At 40.3% G+C, this 26,859-nt stretch overlaps 1 protein-coding gene across 1 annotated transcript; it reads left to right on the top strand.

Moving 5' to 3' along the window:
- Positions 1-260: 260 nt before the first annotated feature.
- LOC308409906 (zinc finger MYM-type protein 1-like) lies at positions 261-3,961 on the top strand (the record flags this gene model as incomplete). The annotated part of the gene is made up of 2 exons (XM_080902904.1): positions 261-345; positions 1,126-3,961. 2 exons carry the CDS (start codon positions 261-263, stop codon positions 3,552-3,554), a joined length of 2,514 nt encoding a protein of 837 aa, XP_080759030.1. The 3' UTR covers positions 3,555-3,961.
- Positions 3,962-26,859: the final 22,898 nt, after the last annotated feature.

Here is a 26,859-nt window from a genome sequence, read left to right as displayed (position 1 = left end):
AAACGCACATAACGCACACTGCGTAGGGCACCAAATGGCCGGTAGGGCACCAAAAAAATCAGGGTCGTAAAAAAAAAAAGTAAACCATATTAATACTATAAATATCATATGCATTAATATGGTTAAACAATACAAAAGCAACATAAAACAATTTTCCCGAGAAAAGGGGTGAATCTGCTTTGTGCCCTGTCTCCAGTCTCCTCCTGGTGCCCCCCCACTCCCAGTGGTCTGTTCTATAATTGGTAAACACCTGTTTGAACATGGCCTCGAAACGGCAACAGGAGTTGGGAGCGGAGAAAAGAAAGAAGAAGAGGAAGCGTGATGAAACTCAGGCGTCGCTTGCCGGTAAGGCAATGTTTAAATAATAATAATAATAAAAGTTCATTATTGTAGCCCTTGCTTGCACGCTCATGTCCGTCAACTCTGTGATAGCTCCTGTTAGCAGTGTTCATACTGTGTTAACAAATGTTGCAAATGATTGATGTTGGGTAGTTTGTTTACGTTGTGGATATGAATATAGAATGGACTACTAAAAGCAACTCATCATGGTCACTCAATTGACGGTTTTCAGATAACGTTAGCAATCGTGACTCACGATTGCTAACGTTATCGTGATTCGTGAGACTAGCATTTCCCTCCTCAGGTTGCTAGCTGGCTAACGTCATGCATGCTACTGATTAACCTTAACTTTGGGATAGGTCAGTGATGCAGTCAAGTATTATTATCAGATTAGACAAGATTACTTTGTATGTTGCTGCATTTCAGGATATCTATAAAGACGCATATCTTATTTATGCCATTGACGTCTGAACACATAAATAGTTCTCGTCTTTCTTTAGGTTCATAGATCAAGGGCGACATCTGTTGGTGAAACTGTAATATGAAACCTATATCTTCCAGTAATATAGATTTCCTACTTGCGCATTTATATCAAATTATGTACAGCATGTTTATATTGCCATTTGCCATTATGAAAATCTATACATGTAAAATATAGTTAGTAATTTTTAAATGTACCAGTGACTTACTTAATTTATTAGTCTTATAATGCAATCTTTCGTAGGCCTACTGTAGATTCAAAATTGTATTTCTGTAAAATCCCTGAATATTTTCTCTTGTATGCAGGGTCAATGCTTAAATATGTTCAAGGAGGATCTCAAGGACAGGATGAACCATCCAGTAGTAGTGCCATCCCTGGACATCAACCACCAGCCATTGTAGACCCTGCAACAATCCCTAGCCAAGAAGAACAAGAACCATCAACCACCAGTTCAGGTACAGTTCCATACACAAGTACCACTGAGAGTCCTGTCACTGAGAGACTATCAGAAAGTGACACTGTGGAGACATGTGTGCCCCCTTCAACCGATCCTGCTCTTTGGCCAGCTCACATTGTAGATGCTGATCGTGTTGAAATTGTGCGGAGAGGTCCTTTTAATGTCAGCTCTGATTTTAATTTTCCAAAGGGGCCTGATGGAAGAGCATTTCACACTAGCCTTAAGTTCAAAATTCTTCCCAATGGAGAAAAGGTTCACCGGAGCTGGTTAGTGTACTCACCGCAGAACAATGCTGTGTTCTGCTTTGCATGTAAGCTTTTCAGTGTGAAGGATATAAAGCTGAGTACAGAGGGCTTCAGTGACTGGTCGAACATCAACATCCGTTTGAGGGGTCATGAGTGTAGCCAAGACCACATACAGTGCATGCTTAAGTGGAGAGAACTGGACACACGGCTAAAGAAAAGCATGGCAATAGATCAACAGGAGTTGACCTTACTAGAGGCAGAAAGGAAAAAGTGGCGAGAGATTCTCAAACGATTACTCTCAATAACTCTCTCACTGGCTTCCAGAAATTTGTCTTTTAGGGGCTCTTCTGACTGTCTTTATGAGCCGGACAATGGCAACTTCTTGAAGGAAGTAGAGCTTATGGCAACATATGACCTTGTAATGGCAAATCACTTGGCCAACATAAAAGATGAAGGTTCCCACACACATTACCTCAGCCCTGAGACACAGAACGAACTAATTCAGATTATCTCTTCAGAAACATTCCGCGCCATTGTGAAGCAAATCCAGTTGGCAAAATACTTCTCCATCATTCTTGACTGTACTCCAGATGTGAGTCACACTGAACAAATGTCAGTCATAGTACGCATTGTTTGTTTCCAAGCACAACCAGATATTAAAGAATACTTTCTTGGCTATATAAATGTGGAGCAAACAACTGGCCTTAACCTGTCCAATGTTGTCCTTGACAAGTTGAAGGAGCTTGGCATTCCATTTGAAAACTGTCGAGGACAGGCCTATGACAATGGGGCCAACATGAAGGGGAAGAAGCAAGGTGTTCAGGCCAGACTGCTACAATTAAACCCGAGAGCATTGTTTGTGCCTTGTGGAGCTCACACGATGAATCTGGTCATAGCTGATGCTGCCAAGTCCTCTCCAGATGCAACTGGCTACTTTGGGTATTTGCAGAAGTTGTTCAATTTCTTTTCCAGTGCCACCCAGCGATGGGCCATTTTAACAAAACATGTGAAATTGACACTTAAATCTTGGAGTGACGTTAGATGGGAAAGCAGGCTTCAAAGTGTAACTGCTGTCCGGAGTCAGACAAAAGAAGTGAGGGATGCTCTCCTGGAGGCCAGAGAAGCTGTAAGTGATGCAGTCGCAAAGGTGGAGGCTCAAGTGCTTGCTGAGGAAGTAGCCTCATTTCGATTTTTGATTTGCTCCATCGTGTGGTGTGAACTTCTTACAATCACAAACCAGGTGAACAAGTTACTACAGTCCAGCTCCATGCAGCTCGATGTTGCTGTCAGGCTCATTGACACTGCCAAAAGTAACCTCTCTAAATACAGACAGTCTGGGTTTGATGAGGCTGTGTCAGCTGCCAAAGAACTCTGTGAGGCCCTGAACATAGAACCACAGTTGAAGGAGAAAAGGCTCAGGAGCACAAAAAGGCAGTTTGCATATGAAGCTGTTGATGAGCCCCTCCATGATGCCCTTAAAAAGCTTGAGGTCACATTTTTCAATTGTGTTGTGGACTCTGCTTTAATCTCCCTACAGGAGAGGTTTGAGACCATGAATCAAGTGAAGGAGAAATATGGAGTGCTGCTTGATTTCAGCAAAGTGAATGGGATGTCCAAGGAGGATTTAAAAAAACACTGCACTGAAGTACAGAAGACACTGACAGATAAGGGAGTAGCTGACATTGATGGACCTGAGATGATGCAGGAAATCATCAACCTTCCTCAGCTGCCACCACAGACGTCTGCTTTGGAAATGCTGTCATTTTTACATGACAATCAGCTTCAAGAGGTATATCCCAATCTGTGGATTGCTCTGCGTATTGCACTGACCCTGCCTGTCACAGTTGCCTCTGCTGAGCGAAGCTTTTCAAAGCTCAAACTCATTAAAACGTACCTGCGTTCATCAATGGGGCAGGAACGTTTAAGTGGTCTGGCTGTTATCAGCATCAATGGTGACGTGGCTCAGAAGCTATCATATGATGACCTTATAGCTGATTTTGCAACCAGAAAATGCAGGCGTGTGCCTCTCTAGGCCCTAGAGAGGCACACCACGCCTGCATTTTCTGGTTGTCAGAGTATGCCCTAGAGTCTAGGGCATACTCTGACAACGAATTGTAAAAATGTTTAACATAGTTACTTAAGGAATGTGGCTTTTGTGTTCAAATTCTTATTTTTCTTATTTAAGTTTCTTATTTAAATTCTATTGTGAAACTATTTGTAAATATATTAATAATAATACTATTATATTATATATATTATTTTTTTATAAAAAAAATTACACATTATTGCCAGGCTCTTTGTTCTTGTTCCAATGTTCAATTTTTGTTTCAGTATTTATTTGTAACAGTATTTTTAACCTCCTTTAACCTTATTTATTTGTTTAACTGTCATGTTTGTTGTTATTTAATTAAACAAATTCCACTGAGAAATTCAAAAGTATTAATGTTTTTTTGTTTTTTTTTCAGTGGCGGGGGGGGGGGGGGGGGGCACCATAAAGCATTTGTGCTTAGGGCACCCAAATGGCTAGCAACGGCCCTGGTGGGGGGGTCATTTCTCAAACGCTCTTCTGTGAAGTTGTGTATCTAGAAGTTCAGGGCTACGGTTCATTTGTGAAAACAGCTAAACATAGATTCCTTGGTGATCCTGCTTGATAAATACAGGTCCTACATTCTTTTAAATTCCTGTTGCTTTCTCGTTCGTGTCAAACACATCATTCAAGTTCACCTCTAAAATTCAAACGGTCATCTTAGTGTTCTTTTGTATACACAGATATTTTGCTCGATGTTGCTATGATATCTTTTTTGTTTTGGGAAAAGGATGACTAACAATCACATAAACAGAAATCAATGTCAAGAGTACGTTACCCTTTGAGGCATGGTCTTGACAATGCCAGGTTTAGCATGCTGTGTGGAACTCAAGCTTCGGGCTGTTAGTGATGATCATCAGTATTTATTGTAAGGAAAACATCTCCACCTGCCAAGTGAACCATTAATCAAAAAGATGATTGGCATTACATAATCTGCTGTTTTTGTTGGATTGAGGTTTTTCTCTCAATCTCTCTCTAACTCCTATCACACCTTGGCTCATGTGATGACACAAATTTTTAATGGTGGGTCAACGAGCACCTCCTAAGGGTTAATCCTCACTAAGTTTTGAATACCCGGGACAACTTTTGGTTTTAGAACCAAAGAAACACCTCTTGGTGTGAGGTGAAATGTCAAACTTAAAGAAGTCCAGTCACCTTTTTTAAAACCTCTGAGTTATTGATTTGGCCTCCAAATCTCCCACAGATCTTCAAGGTTGTTATTATGCTTCTCAAAGCTACTCCTGAAACATTTCTGCTTTGTGGCAGTGCATATTAACCTGCTGAAAGAGGCCACAGCCATGAGGGAATACCGTTTCCATGAAATGATGTACTTTGTCTTGTACCAGCTACCTAACGTTGTTGCAGACCAAGTAACATGGATGGCATGGATGCCAAAGTGCATCCCAAGTAAGTGACACACATGCACCCGGCCATCCAGGTGTTGTAAAAGAAAACATGATTCATCACATCTGGCCAACTCCTTCCGTGGTCCAGTTCTGATGCTCATGTGCCCATTGTTGGCAGCTGCAGCACTGAAGGGAGGTGACATGGGCACTCTGACTGGTTTGCAGTATACACAAGAAACTGTGATGCATTGTGTAATCTGAAATTTTCACCAGCATTAACTTTTTTGGCAATTTAAGCTACAATACCTCATCTGTTTTAGCCTTTATTCTCCACGTGCATCAGTGAGCTTTGGCCGCCCATGACCTTTCACTGCTCCTCCTTTCGTGGACCACTTTTGATAGATACTGCCCCCTGCAGACCAGAAACACCCCACAAGAGCTGCACTTTTTGAGATGCTCTGACCCAGTCCTCTAGCCATCATAATTTGGTCAAACTCGCTGAAATTCTTACTCTTATACATTTTTCCTGCTTCTGAATCCAATTTTAGTTCAAAATGTTCACTTGCTCTCAAATATATCACACTCACTAAACGCTGCCATCATGAAGAGATAATCAGTGTTATTCACGTTACCTGTCAGTGGTTGTGCCATCTGCTCAGCCGAAGGTAGTTTGGTTTCCCCGATAAGTTACAGCAATTCTCCTGGCACTTAACAGTGTACACTATATTACTGTTTGTGCCGATGGACTTGATCCTTGGGGTGTTTTGGGGTTTGAAAGCCACAAAGAGGTGGTGTTTAGAGAAAATGCATCTCAGCTGTTCTGATACTAAGACACATAAGGGACCACTAAAGATTTTTGCTGAGGCAGCAATTGTCCTCCTTCTGTTGTGGATCACCTGGAGCTTTCTTTAGGTGCCTTCCCAGCTTTGACAAATGTCCAGCTGGGATAACCACGTTTACTCAGGGCCTTCTTGATATGATATTCTTCTGCTTCCCTGGCCACTCTGTCTGTGGGGATAGTGTTCACTCTATGTTGGACTATCCTGATGACACCCAGTTTGTGCTTCAGTGGGTGATGAGTCAAACCTTAAATACTAATTAATATGTGTTGCTTTACAGTACACAGAAACGTTTAAATATCCCCCATCACTGATGGAAATTTCAAAGTCTAAGAAGGGTAACATGGCATTTTTCATATCTTTATGTGTTTGTCCACCAAGTCTATGTGACTTGATTTTCACCCAGGTGTCATCCACATACCTGAACCAAAGACTTAGTGATGTTCCAGGGTAGGATAACAGAGCTCTCTTTTTAAATTCTTCCATGTACAAATTGGCTACAATGGCTGAAACTGGGGAACCCATGGTGCCCAACACACTCAGCAGCAACCAAGTGTCTGCTCATAGAACTGTATCTTCATTCCACATATTTCACATGCAAGGGTCAGTACTACAGGCAGAAACATGGGTGTGCCATGGGTTCCCCATGTTAGTCAGTGGTGCTAGTTTCGATCATTATGCAGATGTACTGCCTATAAGGTTGGGGAAACCTGCAGTCAGCTGAGACTGAAGAGGTGACTTGGTTAAGTCACATTTCTCCGACTGAAAACGTTACCTCCAGATCAACATAATGAACTTATTGGGAATTTGAAATAGTCTACTGTAATCGGTGCAGTCTAAAGGACCGAACTTGGCTCTTCTGTATGAGGTGCCGTAAGGGACATTATTACTGAAACGCTCTCACACACACACACTACTGAAACACACCTCATACTTCTGTGTTGTGCTTCTCACTTCTTAATTCTTCAAAAATAAAAAAATAATAAAAAAAGTCAGGATATAGTTTGAAGTGATAAAGTGAAATGGATATAATAATAATAATAATAATGATATAATTTGCAATACTGGATAAGCAAATGCTACGAACCTAAAACAAGGATAAACTGTTTTACTAAATTGTATTACTAAAATGAAAAAATATGCACCCAGTTCTTTATGTGGGGCCGGTTTATGTCACCTTGAAATATTTTACAGTCTGATAAGAGAAGAAAAAGGGCAGAAATTTGAAGGTACCCCTATACATCTGGCCTCTTTAAAAACATCTTACAGAAAGAAAAAGGCTCATCATACCTCCATGAACTTCGCCTGCCACCTATTATTTGTCTCCTCAACCTGACATTTATGGGTCCATCCTGAAGTTTATTGCACATTCCCATTCACTTTGAAAGTATAGACAGACATTGAAAGCACTCATGTGGCTTTGATTTCTCTACTTCTTCGAGTTTCTTGTCCAACAATGAGATTCCAGTCCATCGTGAGAAGTGCACATACACCTATACCAGGGGTGGGCAATCTCAGTCCACGAGGGCTGGTGTCCCTGCAGGTTTTAGATCTCACCTTGGGTTAACACATCTGAATCACATGATTAGTTCATTACCAGGCCTCTGGAGAACTTCAGGACATGTTGAGGAGCTAATTTAGCCATTTAAATCAGCTGTGTTGGTTCGAGGACACATCTAAAACCTGCAGGGACACCGGCCCTCGTGGACTGAGATTGCCCACCCCTGACCTATACTGTAAAGTACTTTACAAGTATAGTACTGGGTGGATTTAGGCAAGTCATTTGTGAGTGTCACTGGTGATCTTTGCAGGAAAATGTCCACATAGCAAACACTCTTGTTCAAACAGAACTGATAAAATGTTTGGCAAGTAACACAAAGATAGAATTATTCAAGATACCCATTAGCTAAAAACACAGACAGTGAGTGAGAGACTGAAAGAAAGGAAAATAAAGTAGAGAGGAACATCCCACTCTGGGTAAACAGAGAGGCCAAGCTATTTTTATTAGTCAGCTAAATCTCTATGGAGACTTGGGGTGGGGATGGAACCTCCTTTATCGAAACCTGGCAAGTACTGATCAGAAAACTGTGGGGATTTCTCTGTCTAAAAGACAGAGCTCCCATAATGACATCAGGCATCTCTGAGGGATGAGGTCATCAGTACAGGGAAAACTGTCCCATTGATTTGAATTCTTCCAGATATGTTATTGGGTGGGAATCTGAAATCAGAAAGACCTTACGTTGCAGGGACAGAAAATTTACCTCTTTATCTGTAGAAACCAAATTTAGTTTGCTGTACAACCTTCAGACATGTTTGTTTGCATTAATTTCAACAGTTTAAAATACACAGAACTAAAAGACAGGCGTTTGAAGAACAATAGTGCAATCATATGGCTGAGCAAAGCCATGAGTCCTTGCCATTACTGGTGAGTCAAAAATTTCACAACCAGGCATGACAAAGTGCCTAAAAAGAGAAAAATTAATTTCAGCATGAAAAAGTAGCGGCAGCAGGCCGGGAAGATTACAGAGTCAAAAGTTTACTTAAAGAATATGCAGGAATGATTGATGAGAAAGCTGTCACATGTGGGGCCTCAGGATCATGGCCCCTCTGTATCAAGCTCAGAAGCTGTCTGACATTCATAGCAAGCTGTCACTCAAACTTCCCCACACAGGAATTTTGGAGCGCATCCCTTCTTATGTTGTTAAAAGTTATTCCACTGTGGACCAAAGGAAAATGTGAACTATTTATACGCCACATAAGGCTATGCACATACTGTCGGGCAGATTTGCAAACTGGGAAGACCGAGATGAAATCTTGCGCAGTGCACATTTCTTTACACGAATCTTACGTGATTCTAAAAGTGTCTCCTGTTATTTAGAATCTGAAGTTTTTGATTTTATTTGTCAGTTAACATCCACATTTTGGTGAAATACAGCTATTCACTTTCTTGTACAGTCATCTCTGTATGCTCACAGTACAACTCCAGCTAGTGAACAGTTAACTGAGAACATCACAAACAATTTAAACATAATAAACAAAAGATTTAGCCCAGCTGTGATTGAAAGTGACAGAATCCTCTTTGCAGGTTTTTAAAGATAATTAATTCCCCTTCACAGGCAAGAGTGAAGGCAGAGTTATGTGTTTTTGTGCTGTTTATTTCTGGGAATCTTTTCAGTGTTGTTTGTCTTTCTGTCAACAAGATTACACTCGGCCAAACAGTATGATTCTCGGTACAAGGTGGAGCATGGGCAAAGAAAGAACCCATTAAATTATGGTGCAGATTTGGATGACTTTTTTTTATTGGTCTTGCCAGAGCACAGTATTTTCTGGGTCCTCTCTTAGGAATGGTTTGACATTTTTTGAAATGCTTCTGGTGGGAAGTAACCGGTATCCAAACAGTACAAACACATTGCCAACATGTTGCAATCCATCTGAGTCAGTCAGATGAGTGCAATAGAGAATTGTATTCTGGTTATTTTCCTATATAAAACCAAAACAGCAACTGATCGATTAGTTGTCACAGAGCTGGTCCCTATCTTTAAAGCAACCATTTCTAATTGTGATTGTGCTACGGTGGCCACCCACGGTAGTGTAACTTAAATCAAATCAAATCAAATCAAATCACTTTTATTGTCACATCACATGTGCAGGTACATTGGTACAGCACCAATTACTAACAGAATTAAAAAATGTTTGAAAAAAGTCCCTAAAAGACATGATAACAGATAACGTTGCCATTTTTGTGGAAGTTCTTTCCTTAACTAATTTCAAGTGGGACTCCAAGAAAATATAGGGTTGTGTATTAGGCAGACCACTTCTAGCCGTTTACCAGATTTCACTGTTTGTATCGAGGTAAGCTAAGCTAACTAGAGGCTGGTTAAGGTATTACTGAACAAGAGAATGAATATTATTAGTCTGTGCATCATTATTCCTCACCCATCAAACCCCCCCACCCCTTTAATCCCTTGATATTTTTATCAGCCACGGTGCACTGGGGCAACTCCGTGTTCAGTATCTTGCCCAAGGATACTTAGGCAGACTCGTGGAGCCAGAAAGCAGTGTATTAACCTTCCAACTAATGGCCAACTCACTCTACTTCCTGTGCCACAGCTTCCCCAAGTGCCGTGAATGTTACACAAGGTGCTTAGGTAAAGAACAAAATGTTTGTATGAAGGTGCGAGCAATTGGGTGATTGAGGTTTGTAGTAAAAAGTGCTTTGAGTGCTCAGTTATAGTAGAAAAGCTTTATATGAGCACCTGTCCATTTAAAACAAATACTGTAAGCCCATTTTTCAAAATATCAAACATTTCTTCAACATCATTTCAGATCTAAGAGACACACACTGTATCCTGTCAAAACGGATACAGAAAATGTATCATCCTGTCAATTTTATAGTCATCTGTGGCTCTTAGGAAATCTGTTTGCCATCCTCTAGCAGCATGCCTGAAAATAAATGTTTCCCAGCTTTGGTTGCAGCTCTGCGGGCATTCCCTCGTGTCCCGTTACCTTCCTGTGTCACAAGAATGCTAATATGCTCGTACGACTCCATGCAGGGGATGTTATAGATGCCAGCTTGAGCATGAATAGGGTCCCCACGTGGAATGTTTTCCTAGGTGTCATTTTCTCATTCTTTCCAATGTCTTTGAGTGCAGAAGTTTAGTGAGGCTCAAGCACACTGAAATAGAATTGGGACCAGTACTACAGAGCAAACACTATGATGCCTTTGGCCTGAGTCCACTTGGCCTACAGCTTTAAACTCTTCACTGACCCATTTTGTTATTGTAGGTGCTGTTTTTTTAATGACTGTTTCAGACATGTGCCAGTACTTTGAGTTACAAGGATAAACAAAAGGATTAAAAAAAAAAAAAAACCTAAATACCAAACGTGACAACTTTTTATAGGGCAAAAAAACCATGAGCTCCCATATGCAAATATGCTTATCTTGCCATTTTTTAAACATTCGTGTAAAAACAGACTGAGTCTGTCCATCTATATTCGTACCTGTTTATTCCATTTGGGATAACTGGTTTAGATAGGCCTAAACCAGTTATCCCAAATGGAATAAACAACTATTATAGAGTACGAGATGGTCACATCCTGGACAGATCACAAGTGTATCACTGAACTAGCAAAGAGAGAAAACTACATGCTTTCACATCCACACCTATGCCCTGTATTAGAAACACAAACTGACCTGATATGCATAGGCAAAGGCAGGATATGCTAATGGATAAATAATACTAGTTCATAAAATTGAGATTTAAATTTATAATTTTTGATCTTGGTAAATTCTGGGGACTGGAAACTGTTATCCAGGTTTGTGCTTCACTATATTTGGTTGTGGTAATAGTAATTCTCTAAAAAGTAAAAATCAAGGAGTTCAACTGCAGTTTTATTTTCAAAATAAACTTCTGGGTTCAATGTATTAAAGCAGGAACAAAAAGGAAACAACAGTTGCTAGATGGATGACTGAACGATCAAAACAGATACCTGAATGTCCCGAACCTTAGAAAATTCACCACAAGATGCAAACCAGATGCAATGTATGCTGAGTCCTAAAAAAGACAGAACTGATGAAAATCAACTTCTATCAAAAGGATGGAAAGAAGAAAATCGTATAATTTAGAGCAGGGGTGTCCATCTCCAGGACTCAAGGGCCGGTGTCCTACAGGTTTTAGATGTGCCCTTGAACCAACGCAGTTGATTTAAATGGCTAAACTACCTCCTCAACATGTCTTGAAGTTCTCTAGAGGCCTGGTGATGAACTACTCATTTGATTCAGGTGTGTTGACCCAGGGTGATATCTAAAACCTGCAGGACACCAGCCCTTGAGGGCCTGGAGTTGGACCCCCCTTATCTGTCAAACACAGGTGCTGCTGTTCTTCCTAGGCATGTATAGCTACCAATGGAGCTGGGATTTATTGACAGTTGCATTCATGAAGGAAGCAACAGAACCATACAGGAACATCGATCCATCCATCCATTCGCTTCCGCTTACCCTTTTCAGGGTGGCGGGGGGGCTGGAGCCTATTCCAGCTGTCATAGGGCGAGAGGCGGGGTACACTCTGGACAGGTCACCAGTCTGTCGCAGGGCTAACACACATTCGCGCTCACATTCACTGAGCATTCACACCTAAGGGCAATTTGGATTAACCAATTAACCTATCCCCATTAACTGCATGTCTTTGGACGGTGGGAGGAAGCCTGAGTACCTGGAGAGAACCCAAGCAAACACGGGGAGAACATGCAAACTCCACACAGAAAGACCCCAGCCTGATGGTGAAATTGAACTCAGGACCTTCTTGTTGTGCGGCAACAGTGCCAACCACCGTGCCACCGTGCTGCACCTGCATACAGGAACATTCTGTGGCTAAAGCTGCGTTCACATTGGAAGTGATTTACTTGTCATGAGTTACTTTTCGGCTCCATGCACCGGTTGCCTTGGTAACCCTATAATGTATTTATTGCCTGGTGAAATGTCAGTCACTTCAGTCTTCACTCTCATTGGCAGTCACTTTAATCGCTTGCCAGGAAGTTGAGAAAAGTTTCTTGGGTCTCGCCAGCAACTGTTTTGCTTGTATCGCTTGAAGTCACATGTCATTCACCTTCTATGGTTTCTGGCTGCCAGATCACTTCCAGTGTGCATGCTTCTTGAGATTCAGTCAAATGCATCAAATATAACTGGACTACAGTAAACATACCAGCAGGACAACAATCCAGAACATGTTGTCAGTGCAATCAAAATTTTCAGGGTAAAGAGGGTTAAACGTTCACACAAATTATATCATTTAAACTCAGCTGCAACTAGGGCAGCTTAGGAAAAATTGCCTAGATGTAGCTTGGGAAAAGTTGGAAAAAATGTCAACACAAATACTTTTTTTATTCCATGTGCAATTTTAGATGATTTCAGTTTTGTAACTTCTAAAAACATTGGCACACGCATACTTGGATCTCCAAAGAAAATACAAAAAATTTACGAAACGCTCCTTCTCAGAAACAGTTCAGTGTCTTAGAAGGTGTTATGGGTTTTTTTTTACGAAGACTGGAAGACTCACTTCTGAATGTACAGATATGGTAAATTTTTAGTTTGCCTGAGCACTCAAAGCACTTTAAACAATATAAACAACATGCCTCAATCACCCATTTACACAAGCCCTTTTTAGTATTCTAAAGTTCACATACAATCACAATTCAACGAATGCATAAGAGAGCAACTTTGGCTTCAGTATCTTGCACCCAAGGATACCTTGAGATGTAGAGTGGAGCAGCCAGGGATCAAATGACCAACATTCCAATTATTGGATGACCTGCTCCATCTCCTGAGCTACAGCCACTCTAAAAAGAGAGGAGATGAAGGAAGAGAAGAAAACCTAAACAGGAGAGCAAGACGCTGAGGTGATGACTGCTGAGAAGATTCACAATAGGTAATTTGGAAAACACTACAAGAGATAACGAGTGACACTAGGTTGCCTGGGTAATACTAACAAGTGAGTGGGAGTGGATGAGAAAACTCCTTCAATACTGTTGTTAAGTGATAACCGGTAGGTATGCTCACATAAACAGAGAGAACCAAAGAGGGAAAGGCATATTAGCTTAACAGCCCTATATGAGTTCAGTCAAATTATGAAAATAAAATCTCTGGACTCATGTTTTTTTCCCATAAGTCAGCCAACTGAGGGATAACTGAGTTTTTTTTACCTCCAAAATTCATATTTATCCTGCTCTTAGCATATCACCCTCATATCTTCGTTTAGATCGCTTAAGCATAAATTACTATTACATTTGCTCCAGTATAACCAAGCAATTCGTAACCCTTTTATAGTCAAGACACAAGCAGCTGCCCTGCAGGCCAGAAAACACATCACAGACCAGATGGGGGTAAAAGTCACAGTGTGAGGTCTCAGAGGGTATGTGGTTGTATGGTTTTCAGTGTGTTTGTACATTCTGCTTAAACTATGTTTAAAGGATAACACGGGGTAGTTCAAGACACCATTCCTCCTTCCACCACGTGTAATTCATCCACTGCCAGACACAGTTTAAATCCTGGAAGTCACTTAGGCCCACTATTGTCTGAGAAAACTGTTGACCGCATTGGTCAGCGTTACTCAACATGATAGTGAACAGAGACATTGTTCTTTGTCCTGAAACAACATAATTAAGGCCCAGCAACTGGTCTTTCAGTCTATTAAAAGTAGGTCCTTTTTAGGACAACATAAGTGTAAACAAGGCAAAGTGGATACGTGGGGATTTCCATATTTCACTTCTTTGCTGTAGTTTTACAGCATGAAGTACTATATGTGTGTGATACTGATTAACATGAAAATAAGCCCATGTTATTTAGATATTAAAGATAAGATAAAAGGCAAGAAAACAAGGGACTTCTGATGAGCTTTGGCTGTAATATTACAACATTTCTGTTTTTATAATACATACACTTCTTCAGGGTATCCAGCAATTTCAGTCTGCAGCTTTGTTACTCAGAAGGGCGTGTGGTAAGTTTCTAAATAGATGATGTTTTGAAACCCAAACATAAGACTAAGATGGAGATTTCTAAGGTTATTAAGTCTAGCTTTAAAAGAGCGAGTGGAAAATTGATATTTATCTTGAAACCATCCAATCTTTATAATTTTACCTCTTTATTTAGAATTAACTGGGGAAAACGGCAAACCTTTTGTTTTGTTTGTTAATAACAACAACAACACTAAAATCCAATTAGGTGCTATGACAGAAACCTCAACATCTGGAAAGCGTGAGTGTGAATGCTTACATGCTGACTGCCAAGATTTATTTTCCATTATACACCGTTTGCCTCAAATAAATACCAAGTTTTATCATGTTTTATGGTGTTTAAATGATTATATTCAGACATCCCAAAGACCCAAAAATAGACCTAGGACTTTCTCAGTGATCCCAGCATTACTGTTCAAGCACAGGTTGCTTCTATTTTAAGTGAGCTCTTGGCCCGACACAGCATCGAGCCTGGATTATATGATATTTACAAATGGGGACCACAGAGTGCAAGCTGCTACCTGAGTGCACACAAAGACTAAGTAAGTACTGGTTTAAGCAACAAACTGGAGAAAACCATGGAAATGCATGCCAAAACTGAAACAATCAGAAGAAACCAAACCATCCAGTGTAGGGACTAAAAACACCTCTCAAGTCTTTGTCTGACCATAGCCGAGACACCAGGTTTAAACATCTGATGAAATAGTTGGATGAGCTTAAGACAACTCTCAGTGGACCTTGGAGAGCAGCTGAGGTCGCCTCGGCACACATTTGACTCCAGCCAATCCAACCAAGAATGCATTTGTAAAACTGCTAAAAGGGAAAAAAAAGTATAACGATAGATGTAAGATCAATGCACATTTTATTTTTGACTCCTGTTGATTGTGTGATTTGTGTGTTAATGATTGTTTATCTGAAAAATCAATCACTGGCACAGCCAAAAGCTTTTAAATACCGATATTGGCGCACATGGATGCCCATCTCATAGAGAAAACAATTCTGGAGCCACACTTGGGGATAAATAAAGTGTTCTGATTCTGAAACAAGGTGAATTCTGCAAGACTACTGTTAATGATATCTTGATGCATCTAGCAAATCTTGACATTTTGAATTAAACACTTTCATGTAATGTGACAGAAATGCATGCACTGTGAAATCAACTCCCAGTCTGCAGCATTGCTTTCAACCGCATCCATCACAATGATGTCATTCTCCACCCATACAAAACCATGGGTACCCGCTGCTTGCACATAATCTCAATAAAGCTGATAATATCAGACAAAATAAACACATGAGTGGTGAAGATAGTCAAGCATGTACGGAGACAGACATAGTTCTCAGGAGTAAGCAGACCAAACCGCAGTGATTATTGTACTTTATTGTGCTTTCTGTCCCCCTCATGTGATGTAAGGCAACTTAAATAAACACAGTATTACCAGCATTACTACAAATATCACCTGGCACCAATTTGTAGTCAAAATAGGGCAACTCTACTTCTGTTAACATTCCTTCACCAATGAAACAATACCTTTGGAACCTGATTTAGGTTTTTGATGGTGTGTTACACACTTTTTGGATGAGGTATGGTTGCCACCATCTTCAGTGATAATGTATACAGATTAGGGTCTTACCCTGACTGGCGCATTGTTCACTGCTGGCGTGTGGAAAAATGTGGCTTGATTGAATTGTGCCTTAAGATTGAAACTCCAGGAAAAAAAAAAAAAAAAAGACTCTGATTCACAGAGGAAATCATTTTATCTATCCTCTTCACGTAACGTCACAGGAATGCCTTCTGTATATTTTTTAGTTGTTTTAGGGACAAAGTTTAAGAATAATAAACACTTGATTAAGGTAATAAACGCTAATGGGTCTGGAACTGATCTATGTCTCAATAATTCGAGTCTGTCGTATCGCCAGGTCTGGCTAATGACCTAGAACTAGGTCATAGATATAAGTGACCAAAATGACTTTCTTTCTATAGATTGGGCTCTGGAGGTAGAGCAGGTCATCCACTACCTTGGAAGGCTGGTAGTTTGGCATGCAGACTGTCTTTGTTATCAAACTCTCCTCTGAGAAGATAATGAATACTGATGAATTAATTGGAGTGTGAATGTGTATGAATGTTAGACAGAAAGCACTTAGATATAAAAACAAAAACAAAATGCTCGTCTGAAAGAGCGTGTGACTGGGTTATTGAGACATGCATAACATACTTTGAGTGCTCAAGTAGAGTAGAAAAGGGATTTTTGAGAACCTGTCCATTTACCATTGGCTATGCTTGGGCTTAGAGATGGGGTGACAAGTTTAAACCTCCACAGGGAGCTCAGAGTAGATTTCCCTTCGCATTTGCTTTCAGGTGTGCCAATTTATGTGGTTTGGATATCTGATCAGGGTGTCTTGTAGGTGCCTGGCACACAGTCCAAGGAAGTGTGGTAGAACCAGGACTTGCTGGAGAGATTATATGCCTGCCTTGAGAACACCAGCGCTTACCTCCTTGATGGGATCACCAAGGAGGAACTGGAAAATGTTGATGGGCAAAATCCACAGTGACATGTCTATGGATAAGTCAAAGAAAATGGTTCCTCTTGCCAACTTAAGATAAAATAAAGAATTAAGGAATAAAATTAAGATTCTCAGCATTGATCACAACTCTTTAAGAGCTAATTTGTAATCTCCTTTTCATTTCTTGGTTCAGGCTTTTGGCGTTTTTTCAAATTCAGTTGTTATCAGGGGTTACGTAGAATTTGGCAAGTGGGAGAACCCCAAGACCGGGGGAGCATTGCAGTGTGGGGAAAAGTGTTTATTTAGAAGTAACATAATAACCTTTTTAATCAGTTTTAGTAGACTTTTCTTTGAGTATGGGCTCTAATCAGCTGACCTCCTGCTACTCTGATATTCACTGCTCTTTGTGGATTTACCAATTGAATTCGACAAGATATAAGTGGGTGTCATGTTCCTAAACTCTACAAAGCAAGTACAAAAGATAAAATTCAGATGTGAATCACTGTTAACTTTATAAAATACTGGAAAGTAACCAACGTAGACTGCACTAAACTGCCTAGTACAATATTTTCATATAACCTATGAATAACACAAAACAAGAGGTTTCACATAATTCATCATGTATAGAACTGATATCTGATTTAAAAACACTAAAATGAGAGAGGGCATTACATGTAAGATTTCATTACATTTTATCATTATTAAATGTCACTTGCTAAGTAATCATCTTCCTCTCCTCTTTGTTGAGCTGTTTGAAAAGTTGCATTTGAAATCACCCTGCACTTACAAAAAAACCCCAAAACAAAACAAAAACATGTTACTTCATTTATGCTCGCTCCTATTCTCTAGTTAGACGCTTCACGTTTCAAAACTTTACCACAACTTTCACCACAACTATACCTCTGCACCATGAACACACTGCAGGTATGAGAAGAAAAAGTATGTGTTGAGGCTGTAAGGAGGCTATGGGATGCTATTATTTTCTTTTTACTGACGAAGTATCTCCATGCCATCTCTGGAAGCAACACCTGGCTGCAGCACATGAAAAATGAACTCATTCAATACTTATAAATGCATAAACCTGTCAGATTACTCATTAACTGAGCGTCCTGGAATGCCTTTCTGGCCCACTTTGAGCATCTTGAACTGGCTTATCCCAAACTGACTCAGTGATATTGAGATCGGGGCTCTGTGGAAGCCATAATCTTCTCTGCATTCCTGTGTATGAAGATTGGTATCATTTGAGTTGTTGCCATCCAACGGAATAAATTTTGGTTGAGAGGGAGGAAAGTTGGGGGGTAGGGGTTATGAAGGATGAGGAACTTAATGAGCTCTAACTAATCCAAAGTTGAAGCTGAGCTTGACCTGCTTTACTTTTACCATCTCTTTATATTGTTATATTACTACCTTCCTTCCACTGCAAATTTCCTTTCCACCCACCCACTCCTTTCTTCCTTCCTTCTTCTCTTCCCCTTCCAATTAGACATATTTACTTCCCAAATCCTAATCTCTAAAACATCGACAGAGGCTTTAGCCCTGGCTCCCTCGAGGCAACTCTGCTTCTCGCAGCCACCTCTCCCTCTTTCCTCCCCTGCTTCACTCTGCCTTTTGTTCTGCATGATGAGGTCATGTTCGAACCATTTCTCTTTGGGACTTCGTGTGATACAAGCCCAAACAGAGGGAAGCCAAACCTCTGTTCACACATGAGATCAAGATAGTCAGGGGCATGTTTCCACACATTGCCTTTGGGTCTGCGACTGTATAGGTGTGTCTTTGTGTGAAGGAGCCAGAGGTTCACTCACGAGACCTGATCATTAGTTTGTTATTTTAATGATGGTAATGATAATGGATATGTAATAACTCTTTCATTAGATACTCGTTTCAGTTGTGTCATGCAAGAAGAATCCTAAATACTGTAAAACGACTTTAATTAAAGAAATACAGTGCATGATTATGCGGGATTTCATTTAAAGGATAAAGAACACCACGTTCTACAAGTTAATTTGTTTCTAATGATTGTTTTATTTTCTCACAGCATCACTGTGATAGGACCATGTGAGAGGAAATGCTTAGCCCATGTTACAGATGAAAGTATTACTCTAGCATTTTCTATATTGGTTTAGTTATTCTCATTTGCTTTGGAACAAGATGAAATGATGTTTAACTCATTCTTTGTGTAGGAAGTGTGCTACTGGTTCTCTTTGCCTTTGTGACATTGTTGCCTATGACAACAGTTATGTTGTCACAGGCATCTATGAAGCTATTATGCAGAATAGCTATAGATGGTCAAAATTGCATCATATTCCAAACTCAACCCAGTCATGAACTTGAACTGAACTATGTCCACATACTGTAGAAGTCTAAAAGGTTTTCTGTAATTTTCCCATGTAACAAAATACTGTCTTGAGTAACTCCTGAGATAATTTATCCAAATTCCCAGGACTGATTTGGCAACTTATCATCAGCTTGTAAAGAATGGTCGGCTATGAACTCGTAATCAACCTGATTTTTGGAGTGCAGCTAGATTATAGCTAACTATAGCTTTCTTGTTACAAACTGTATCAGTGTGATCCTTAATGATAAGCTTGAAAATGTCAAGTGGTATTGTTTTTGGCAGTTAGTTCATCATGTGATGGCACAAAGCAAACATTTGGTTTTTACAGTAACAGTCAACATGGGATTAGCATGTACATTATATAGAAAGGCTTTACAAACATTTTGGAAAGAGGTGGTCATCATAAGATCTCACTGAATTTGAGTGTGATACTGTCAATTCATGAAATTCCCTCCTGGATAGTCTACAATCAAAAGCCAAAGTAATATCATTGCCAAGTGGAAGAGTTCAGAAGCCACATTAACTCATCCATGAAATGACAGACCACATAAAGTCACAGAGCAGGGTCACTGAGTGTTGAGTCACCAACGATCTGCAGACTTGGTGACAGCAAAGTTCTAAACCTACCTCGGCATTAACATCAGCACAAAAATAGTGTGCTGTGAGCTTCAATGCATAGGTTTCCACATCCAAGCAGCTTCTGTAGGTCTATTGTATAGTATATGTATCTGGCATTGTTTTTTTGGGCCATCATAGTGAATATATACAGTACACACACTGGTCTCCCAGTTGTTAAAATACATGACAGATTTTATAGAATACTGTAACATAGTAGTACAGAACAGTCCTCAGAAGGTACAGCTCATGGTGGGCAGGATTTATACCCAAATGCAGGACTTGGGAGACTAAACATAAACTCAAAATGCAGCATTGTAATGCTGAATTCTTTCAAAAATGGCAAAATACAAAATTCCAAAGTAATAGCAGACTAGGAGCAAAGAATCCAAACACAAAGAATCTTTGGAAAAACATAACAATGGGACACACAAGATGAAGGATGACTAAGCATGGACAAGGGGGAGAGTAACACGGAGACAATAGCTCAAACTTACCAACCTGACACAGAAATCAAACAAGACAAACACAGTGACAAGACTGAAGGAACAGAATGGGATTAAAAAATGGGAACTAACAAATCTTTCATCATCTAATGTGAACTAAAGGCACAGATAACAAAAATGAATAAGTACAAATAAATAAGACCATCAACAGGAGACCATAAACAATACAGAGCTTGAACATAAATCCCTTTTCAAAACCAAAAGAAATGACAAATCCACAAAAACTCAACTCTGGGTTCAAGGGACCAGACTGGCATTACTGATCTGGTCATAAACTAAACATTTCCAAACATCACACTTGCTGTGAAGTGAAGTTCTAACCCCCATTAACATACAATATGTACAAAACTCACCTGTTATATTTTATCTTTAACCCTGCATAAGATTCACAGGATTCAAGAAGATTCAAGTGGCCTGGAATGCAACAAAGAGCCCACACAAGCCATTCACAGATTCTCCACTTTGCATCAAACCCCATGTGTCTGCATGTTCAAGGTCTTTAGATGTTTACATTTTTTTTGGGGGGGGGGGGAAGAAACATGCTCAAGTAGTAAACAGAGGAGTCAAGACAAAAATGAAGCAGCGGCAGTGATACTGACTACTCAGTGAACAGCTGTGTGAACGTAACATTTGTCTGTAATGACACACAAATGATGAATCATCAACAGAGACAATCTGAAGTACCCGCGTCATTGTTATTAATTTTCTTGAGGGGCTGGAGTTTTGTATGCAATTCAGTGATGACTCTTGGAAAGAAGTTAGGTTTAATATTGCATTTAGCTAAGAGTTTGCCTATGGAAGGAGGAAAATATTGAGAAGCATCTTTGAATGTTGAATGTCTTTTTTTTCAACAGTAAACAGTGGTGTGGACCTAATGCTGCCAGTACACTTTTCAACACCACAAAGCGGCCAGTCTTAGTCTTGTAACACTGTAACTTGTCCGTCTATCCCGGCACACACCTAATAAAGCAAACTGCTCCCTTTTGTTGTGCCCTTGTCCTCCACCCCCACGTCCCACAAGGCCAGTCACTGGGACCCATAAACACTTGGTAACACATGTAGCTCTTGAATGAAGTGCAAAGTCATTGCCTCTGAGTAATAGGTGTTCTCTCTCACTCTCCCTCTGTGGCTCCCTATAACATTTCGTCAAGTCTTTACTGTGGTTTATTTGCTGTGACTTTCTTCCCGCAGCAGAAGGAATTAGGAGAAAGGGTTTGTCATCTTTACATTTCAAAGGAGCTTGCAAAGAAAAGCATCTTAAGACAACTTCAACTGAACTGAAGAAGCTTCTCGGATGAGAGGTGAAACGTCTTCAAGCAACTCAAAGAAGTCCAGACACTTTTCTTTGCAAGCTCCTTTGACTACGATGACCTGGATGACTGAGAACCTTCACAGACACGTCTTTACATTTGGACAGTCTTAGGGATGACAGCATAGATCGCCGCGATTGTTTAAAATTAAGAGCGGATATGATTTTTCTTTGCTTTGTCGACACATTTCCAGCAAGCTGTAGCTTGTAACGCTACATAGTGTGCAGGTGCAGTAATTTATTAACTGTTCAACCGTGCTCTTTTTTTAGCAGCGTATCTTGATAAGAATGGCAACAGACTGACAGGGAAACAGTAAATATTTACCCATTTGTTATTTAAAGAAAAAGATTGGTGGAGTAATGTTACCACCACCCACTACTGATTTATACTATTTTTACACGTGTAACCATGGGGATAACATTTTTGTGTATCAGCCTCTACGTGCGTTGCTGATTTGTTTTGGTTTCCACTCCGGGCAAATGAAACACACCTCAACAGCTGAGGGCTCATGCTGCAGAAAGAATGAAGAGGGTTGAATGAGTAAAAAAGCTTAACAGTAATGAGACACGAGAATCGCTTCAAGCTAGACTCGCCTTGAGATGAAGACTCTGATGGCTGAAAACAGTGAAGCCGTTTCTGGGCTGCGTGCACCCTGACACAGTCTTCTATTAAGCTTGAGGCTTTCTCTTGTGGCCCCTACTTGTTCTCCTTTTCTTTTCTTTTTTTTTGGAACTGGCATCTCATCCTTGGAAGCTACAAAGATTAAAAATGCATGCCTCTGCCTGTCTCGTGTAAGAGCAAATACATGTTAGCAGCGCAACTTTATTTCACTTTAGGCGATCACCATTTTCATATCACTGACACTTAACGCATTAATGAGATGTTAGAAGTGTTTCAAGTTCAAGTTCAAGTTCAACTTTATTGTCACTTCAACCATATACAGTTTAAAAATACACAGTGAGGCGAAACAACGTTCCTCCAGGAACCAAGGTGCTACAAGACAAGTTAGTGCAAAAAAAAAAAAAAAATAATAATAATAATAATATATAATATATCTAGTAATAATATTGTGCAAAAGAGCATTTACAGGTTGGTGTGTGCGATGGTTTGGTGGTGTAGGTCAGTGTGTTTGCGCTTTGTGCTGAGAGTTTTGGGAGCTGTGGATGACTGCATGGGTGTTAACGCCTCCCCTTAAATCCCTGATGTGGTGCTTGGCGGAGAGCTGAGACTCGCCTGTCACGTCATTTTGGATGTGCTGGCGGGTGGTCTGCCAGTGTGTGCAGGTCAACAGAGATGTGGACTGCTGTCTGCCGACTCTCCACCGGGAATTGTCTGGGTTCTGATTCAAATGCTTCAAACTTAAAATGACGCAATAACACAAATACATCTTTGCCATCCAAAATCTTGCTGTTATCGAGACAGACATAGGGTCATTTTTTATTTAGCCTCTGATTCTGAGACAGAGATAAAATCATTTTTTATTCAGTGTCTGAATCTAGAGCAGTGGCTAGACCAATAGACCACCTCACTTACAGCCTGGAAGAACAAAGATGCAGGAAGTGATCCAAGTTACACTTACTTCATATGTCTTGCGTAACTGTTCAGTTTCTGGATTTCTAAAGTAAACCACCACAGGTACAGCTATCAAAGAGCTTTAGGCGCGCCAATCATGGCTGTGATTGTCCCAGCTGTCGAGATTCTCAAGAGATGCTGGACGAGTTGTTCTTTGGCACTGGTGACTTGACATACTGGTGATACTGAAAATGGACCAGCGTTTTTATATCCTTTTTCTAGCCTCACTGATCACTCACAAGATGATTTAGACTTCAGACCATACATACAAATTTAAATTACTGGTTAAACTATTATGTATGACTGTGGGAGAAAGCAAGAATACCTAGATGAGACACAGAGACAAGAAAATTCCACACATAAAAGCCTGACCCAGTCAGGCTTTGAGGTGACCGTGCTAACCACTGCATCACAGTGCAGACCAATAGACCCCTATAAACGGTCCACTTTTTAAAAGTTTGTTTCCCACAGTTTTCACTTGCTGATTTGTTTTGCTTTCACCCACTGGCCATGCACCAGAGCTACTTGGTTAGGTCTAATAAAAGATATATAAAAAAAAAAAAAATAAATCTTTTATTCAGAAAAAAAAAAAAGTGTTTTGTTTTGGGTTTTTTTTTTTTTTTTTTTTTTTTTAAACACACAGTAATACATCATGAGTAGTTAATGACAAATCTGTAGTCTTAGATGTATTATCTTAACCCTTGTATGTAAGGGCACCTTGCTCATATCTGTGACACATCAGGGACTTTGTCAAAAGGGCATTTTTCTTGCACTGGGAATGAGAGCAGGCGGATCTGGATGTGACTGAAGGCAGATCTAGATGAATCAGACTACTGATTGTGTCAGCACACAGTTATACAATGTAAATGAGACTCCAACAGCTGAATAAGTACAATGATTGCCTCGTATGAGCACATTCACAGCTCATACCAGCTGGGGACTCTTGATTTTTGTCATTCTCTTCACTATCAAATGCACTGTATCCAGGTCACAGTCATATCAATTAAAAAGTAATACAGAGTAAGAGACAAGCTAACAACGATCTGTGAGCATTTGATATATTATATCAAAGAGAGCAATAATAAAGATGCTTTGTGCCATGAAGTGAGCTGGGCAGTATAAGAGTGGAGAAATGAGCTTGGTATTTCAGAGTGGGGAAGGGTTTGGGTATTCGTCAAGTTGGCACTTAAGCGCAGACAGCACATATCTCCTTGTCAGCAGTGGCAGTGTTTGTTTTGGATACTGTCCATATTAAATAGATATGTCCAGCAGCCAGATTTTCTTGACAATTAGTGACATGTACGAATTTTCTTTGGCAGTACACCAACTATTTTTGTTTTTGTAACCTCAACCAAAAAAAGCACACAGATTTCTTTTCAATCCTCCCCATAAAAAGATAGGCTGCTTTGATAACAGCGTGTAAAGCAGTACAAAGTTTCATCCTTTGTGAGAGCTAATCCTTATACCAGCACAGTTGCTCCGTCTCACTGCTACATCAGTCGTAACTCAACACACCCAATAAAAAAAAGGGCTCTGCTAATGTTTAAAGGCGCTGTCTGGAGACAATGGCAATATAATACCAGCAGTAATATGGATGCTGGCATTGCTGGAAGTGGTGCCAGAGCGGATAAACTGCCTCATAACTGCTGGGAAAAGCCATTCATCTCTAGGGCTGGCAAAAGGATGCTGCTTTTGACCATAGGGTGGAAGATGGAAACCATGCAGGAATTTCAGTCAGTAAACTGGCAAGATGGACAGTGGTATGCTCTCTAAGGGCAGTGCCCCTGAGGAATCCAAGAGTGATGGTCAAGAGAAGAATGCAGAGGTTGTGCCAAGGAGCCTTGGTGGCGGTGAGGTTTCCACACCACAAACCTCTCCAGGCATGTATACAGATATGTCTGTTGGGGGTGAGAGTGGCCTCTTATCCCTTTGTTGACCATATATTAAATGGGCATGTGAAATCAAAGACTGTCACGTCCATTAAGACAGATTACGGTAACAACACTGCTGTACAGGGGTCATAATAGGTATCTGAGGGTTTCATATCATTTGTCATGAACAGAAATACACACTGCGGAACTATTTCCATGCCCTTTTCTTATTTTCAATATGAGGAAATCACTCCGGAGGTACTTTGATAGCACACACACAGCTAAATGTCATCATCAGGGGTGAAGGAAGTTATTATTTCCTGGAAATAATATCAGTGTTTTCCTGTGAGAGTTAGGATTCTCACAATGACGGGCATGTGGGGTTTTTTGGACAGCTATTCATAATGTATCTGTTTTTTATTCTTATTATTGTGTGTGTCCTATGTGTGCATATTTTTTTAGTATAACTTTTTTCCCCAATTGAATTCAGTTGAATTAAGACTTATTCATAACAGGAAGAAACGTTTGGAAAAAGGCTAAGGAAGGGCAGCCAACTGCCCTGGCCGCTTAAAATGAGGACAGAGTCGATCAAAGAGCAGTGAAAATGACCACAAATAACCACAAATCAGAAACGTGCAGCTAGAGATACCTGCAGAAAGGCACATGGAGAGATAAGATGGAGGGGGAAAGGCTCCGTACACTGCAAGACCAAGTGAATGATATGCAATGATTGTATCAGTGCAAGGACAGGGAAAAGAGGTTTGGGAGGTTTCCCAGGAGCCCGTGTCTGTAGCAGCATACCTAAGATGTGTTCAGGGTCACATCTGCAGTTAAGAGTTCAACAGAAGACTACAGCTATGTCACACTCGTGATGAGTAAACCGTTACATTAAGATTTTAACGGCTGGTCGTCAGTATTTGAGTATTGAGTTGAAGTATTTGGAAATATTTGAGCAGTTAATGTACTCAAATCCTTGTATAAATCCTTGATTCTTTTAGTATTCTTTGAGCAAAAGATTTATAGAAAACACTCAGGAAACCCTGAAATCTCCTCCTGTCCCCCCTCACAATTCAAGGCTCGTCACAAGCGAAAATGAATAAATGTATGTTAAGTATAGTCTAGATCCTAATATGAACACACTGCCATGACCATCATTCAACCGCCACTGCTGGGTAAAGGTCAGATGGTATCTATTTTATTTTCACTGAGTCAGCAGATCTGATTCAGATCTCAGCTGGACTTGAGTCATGAGGAACAGGATGGTTTTTCTGTCATCCTGCCCTTTCCCAACCTACGTCACAGGATGGACTGAGCAAGTGCGTCCAAACACGTCTCTGTTAACACAGGACATCCCTGGGTGACCTAACAGCCTTATCGAAATAAGTCACATGGTGAGATCTTCTACCACAAAGACTAACTACATTGTTTTAAAAAGCCAGAGAACATACTAAACTTATGACCCTTTGGTTTCTTTCTTTTCTTTCCTTTTCTTTTCTCAACATCATAAATCGAGTAGCACGGTGGCCCAGTGGTTGGCACTGTTACCTCACAGGAAGAGAAACTCCACCCGAGTCCTACTACGGGGCCTTTCAGTTTGGAGTTTGCATGTTCTCCCTGTGTCTACATGGGTACTCAACCTGTCCCTACTGTATGATTGTCTTTGGACTGTTAAGTGGTGATTCTAAATTGCCCATGGGTGTGAATAGCTGTCTGTCAGACAAGCTCCAGCCACTGCAACCCTGAACTGGATAAGGGGAAGAAAATGGATGGATGGAAGACTGTAAATCCAGACAATAATAATAAAATCCTAAAATAATGAAAAACTAAAGAACTGCAGTTTAAATTTT

The sequence above is a fragment of the Rhamphochromis sp. 'chilingali' genome, assembly GCF_963969265.1.
Source record: "Rhamphochromis sp. 'chilingali' genome assembly, chromosome: 14".
Lineage (NCBI taxonomy): Eukaryota > Metazoa > Chordata > Actinopteri > Cichliformes > Cichlidae > Rhamphochromis > Rhamphochromis sp. 'chilingali'.
This window is presented reverse-complemented; position numbering and strand designations above follow the sequence as displayed.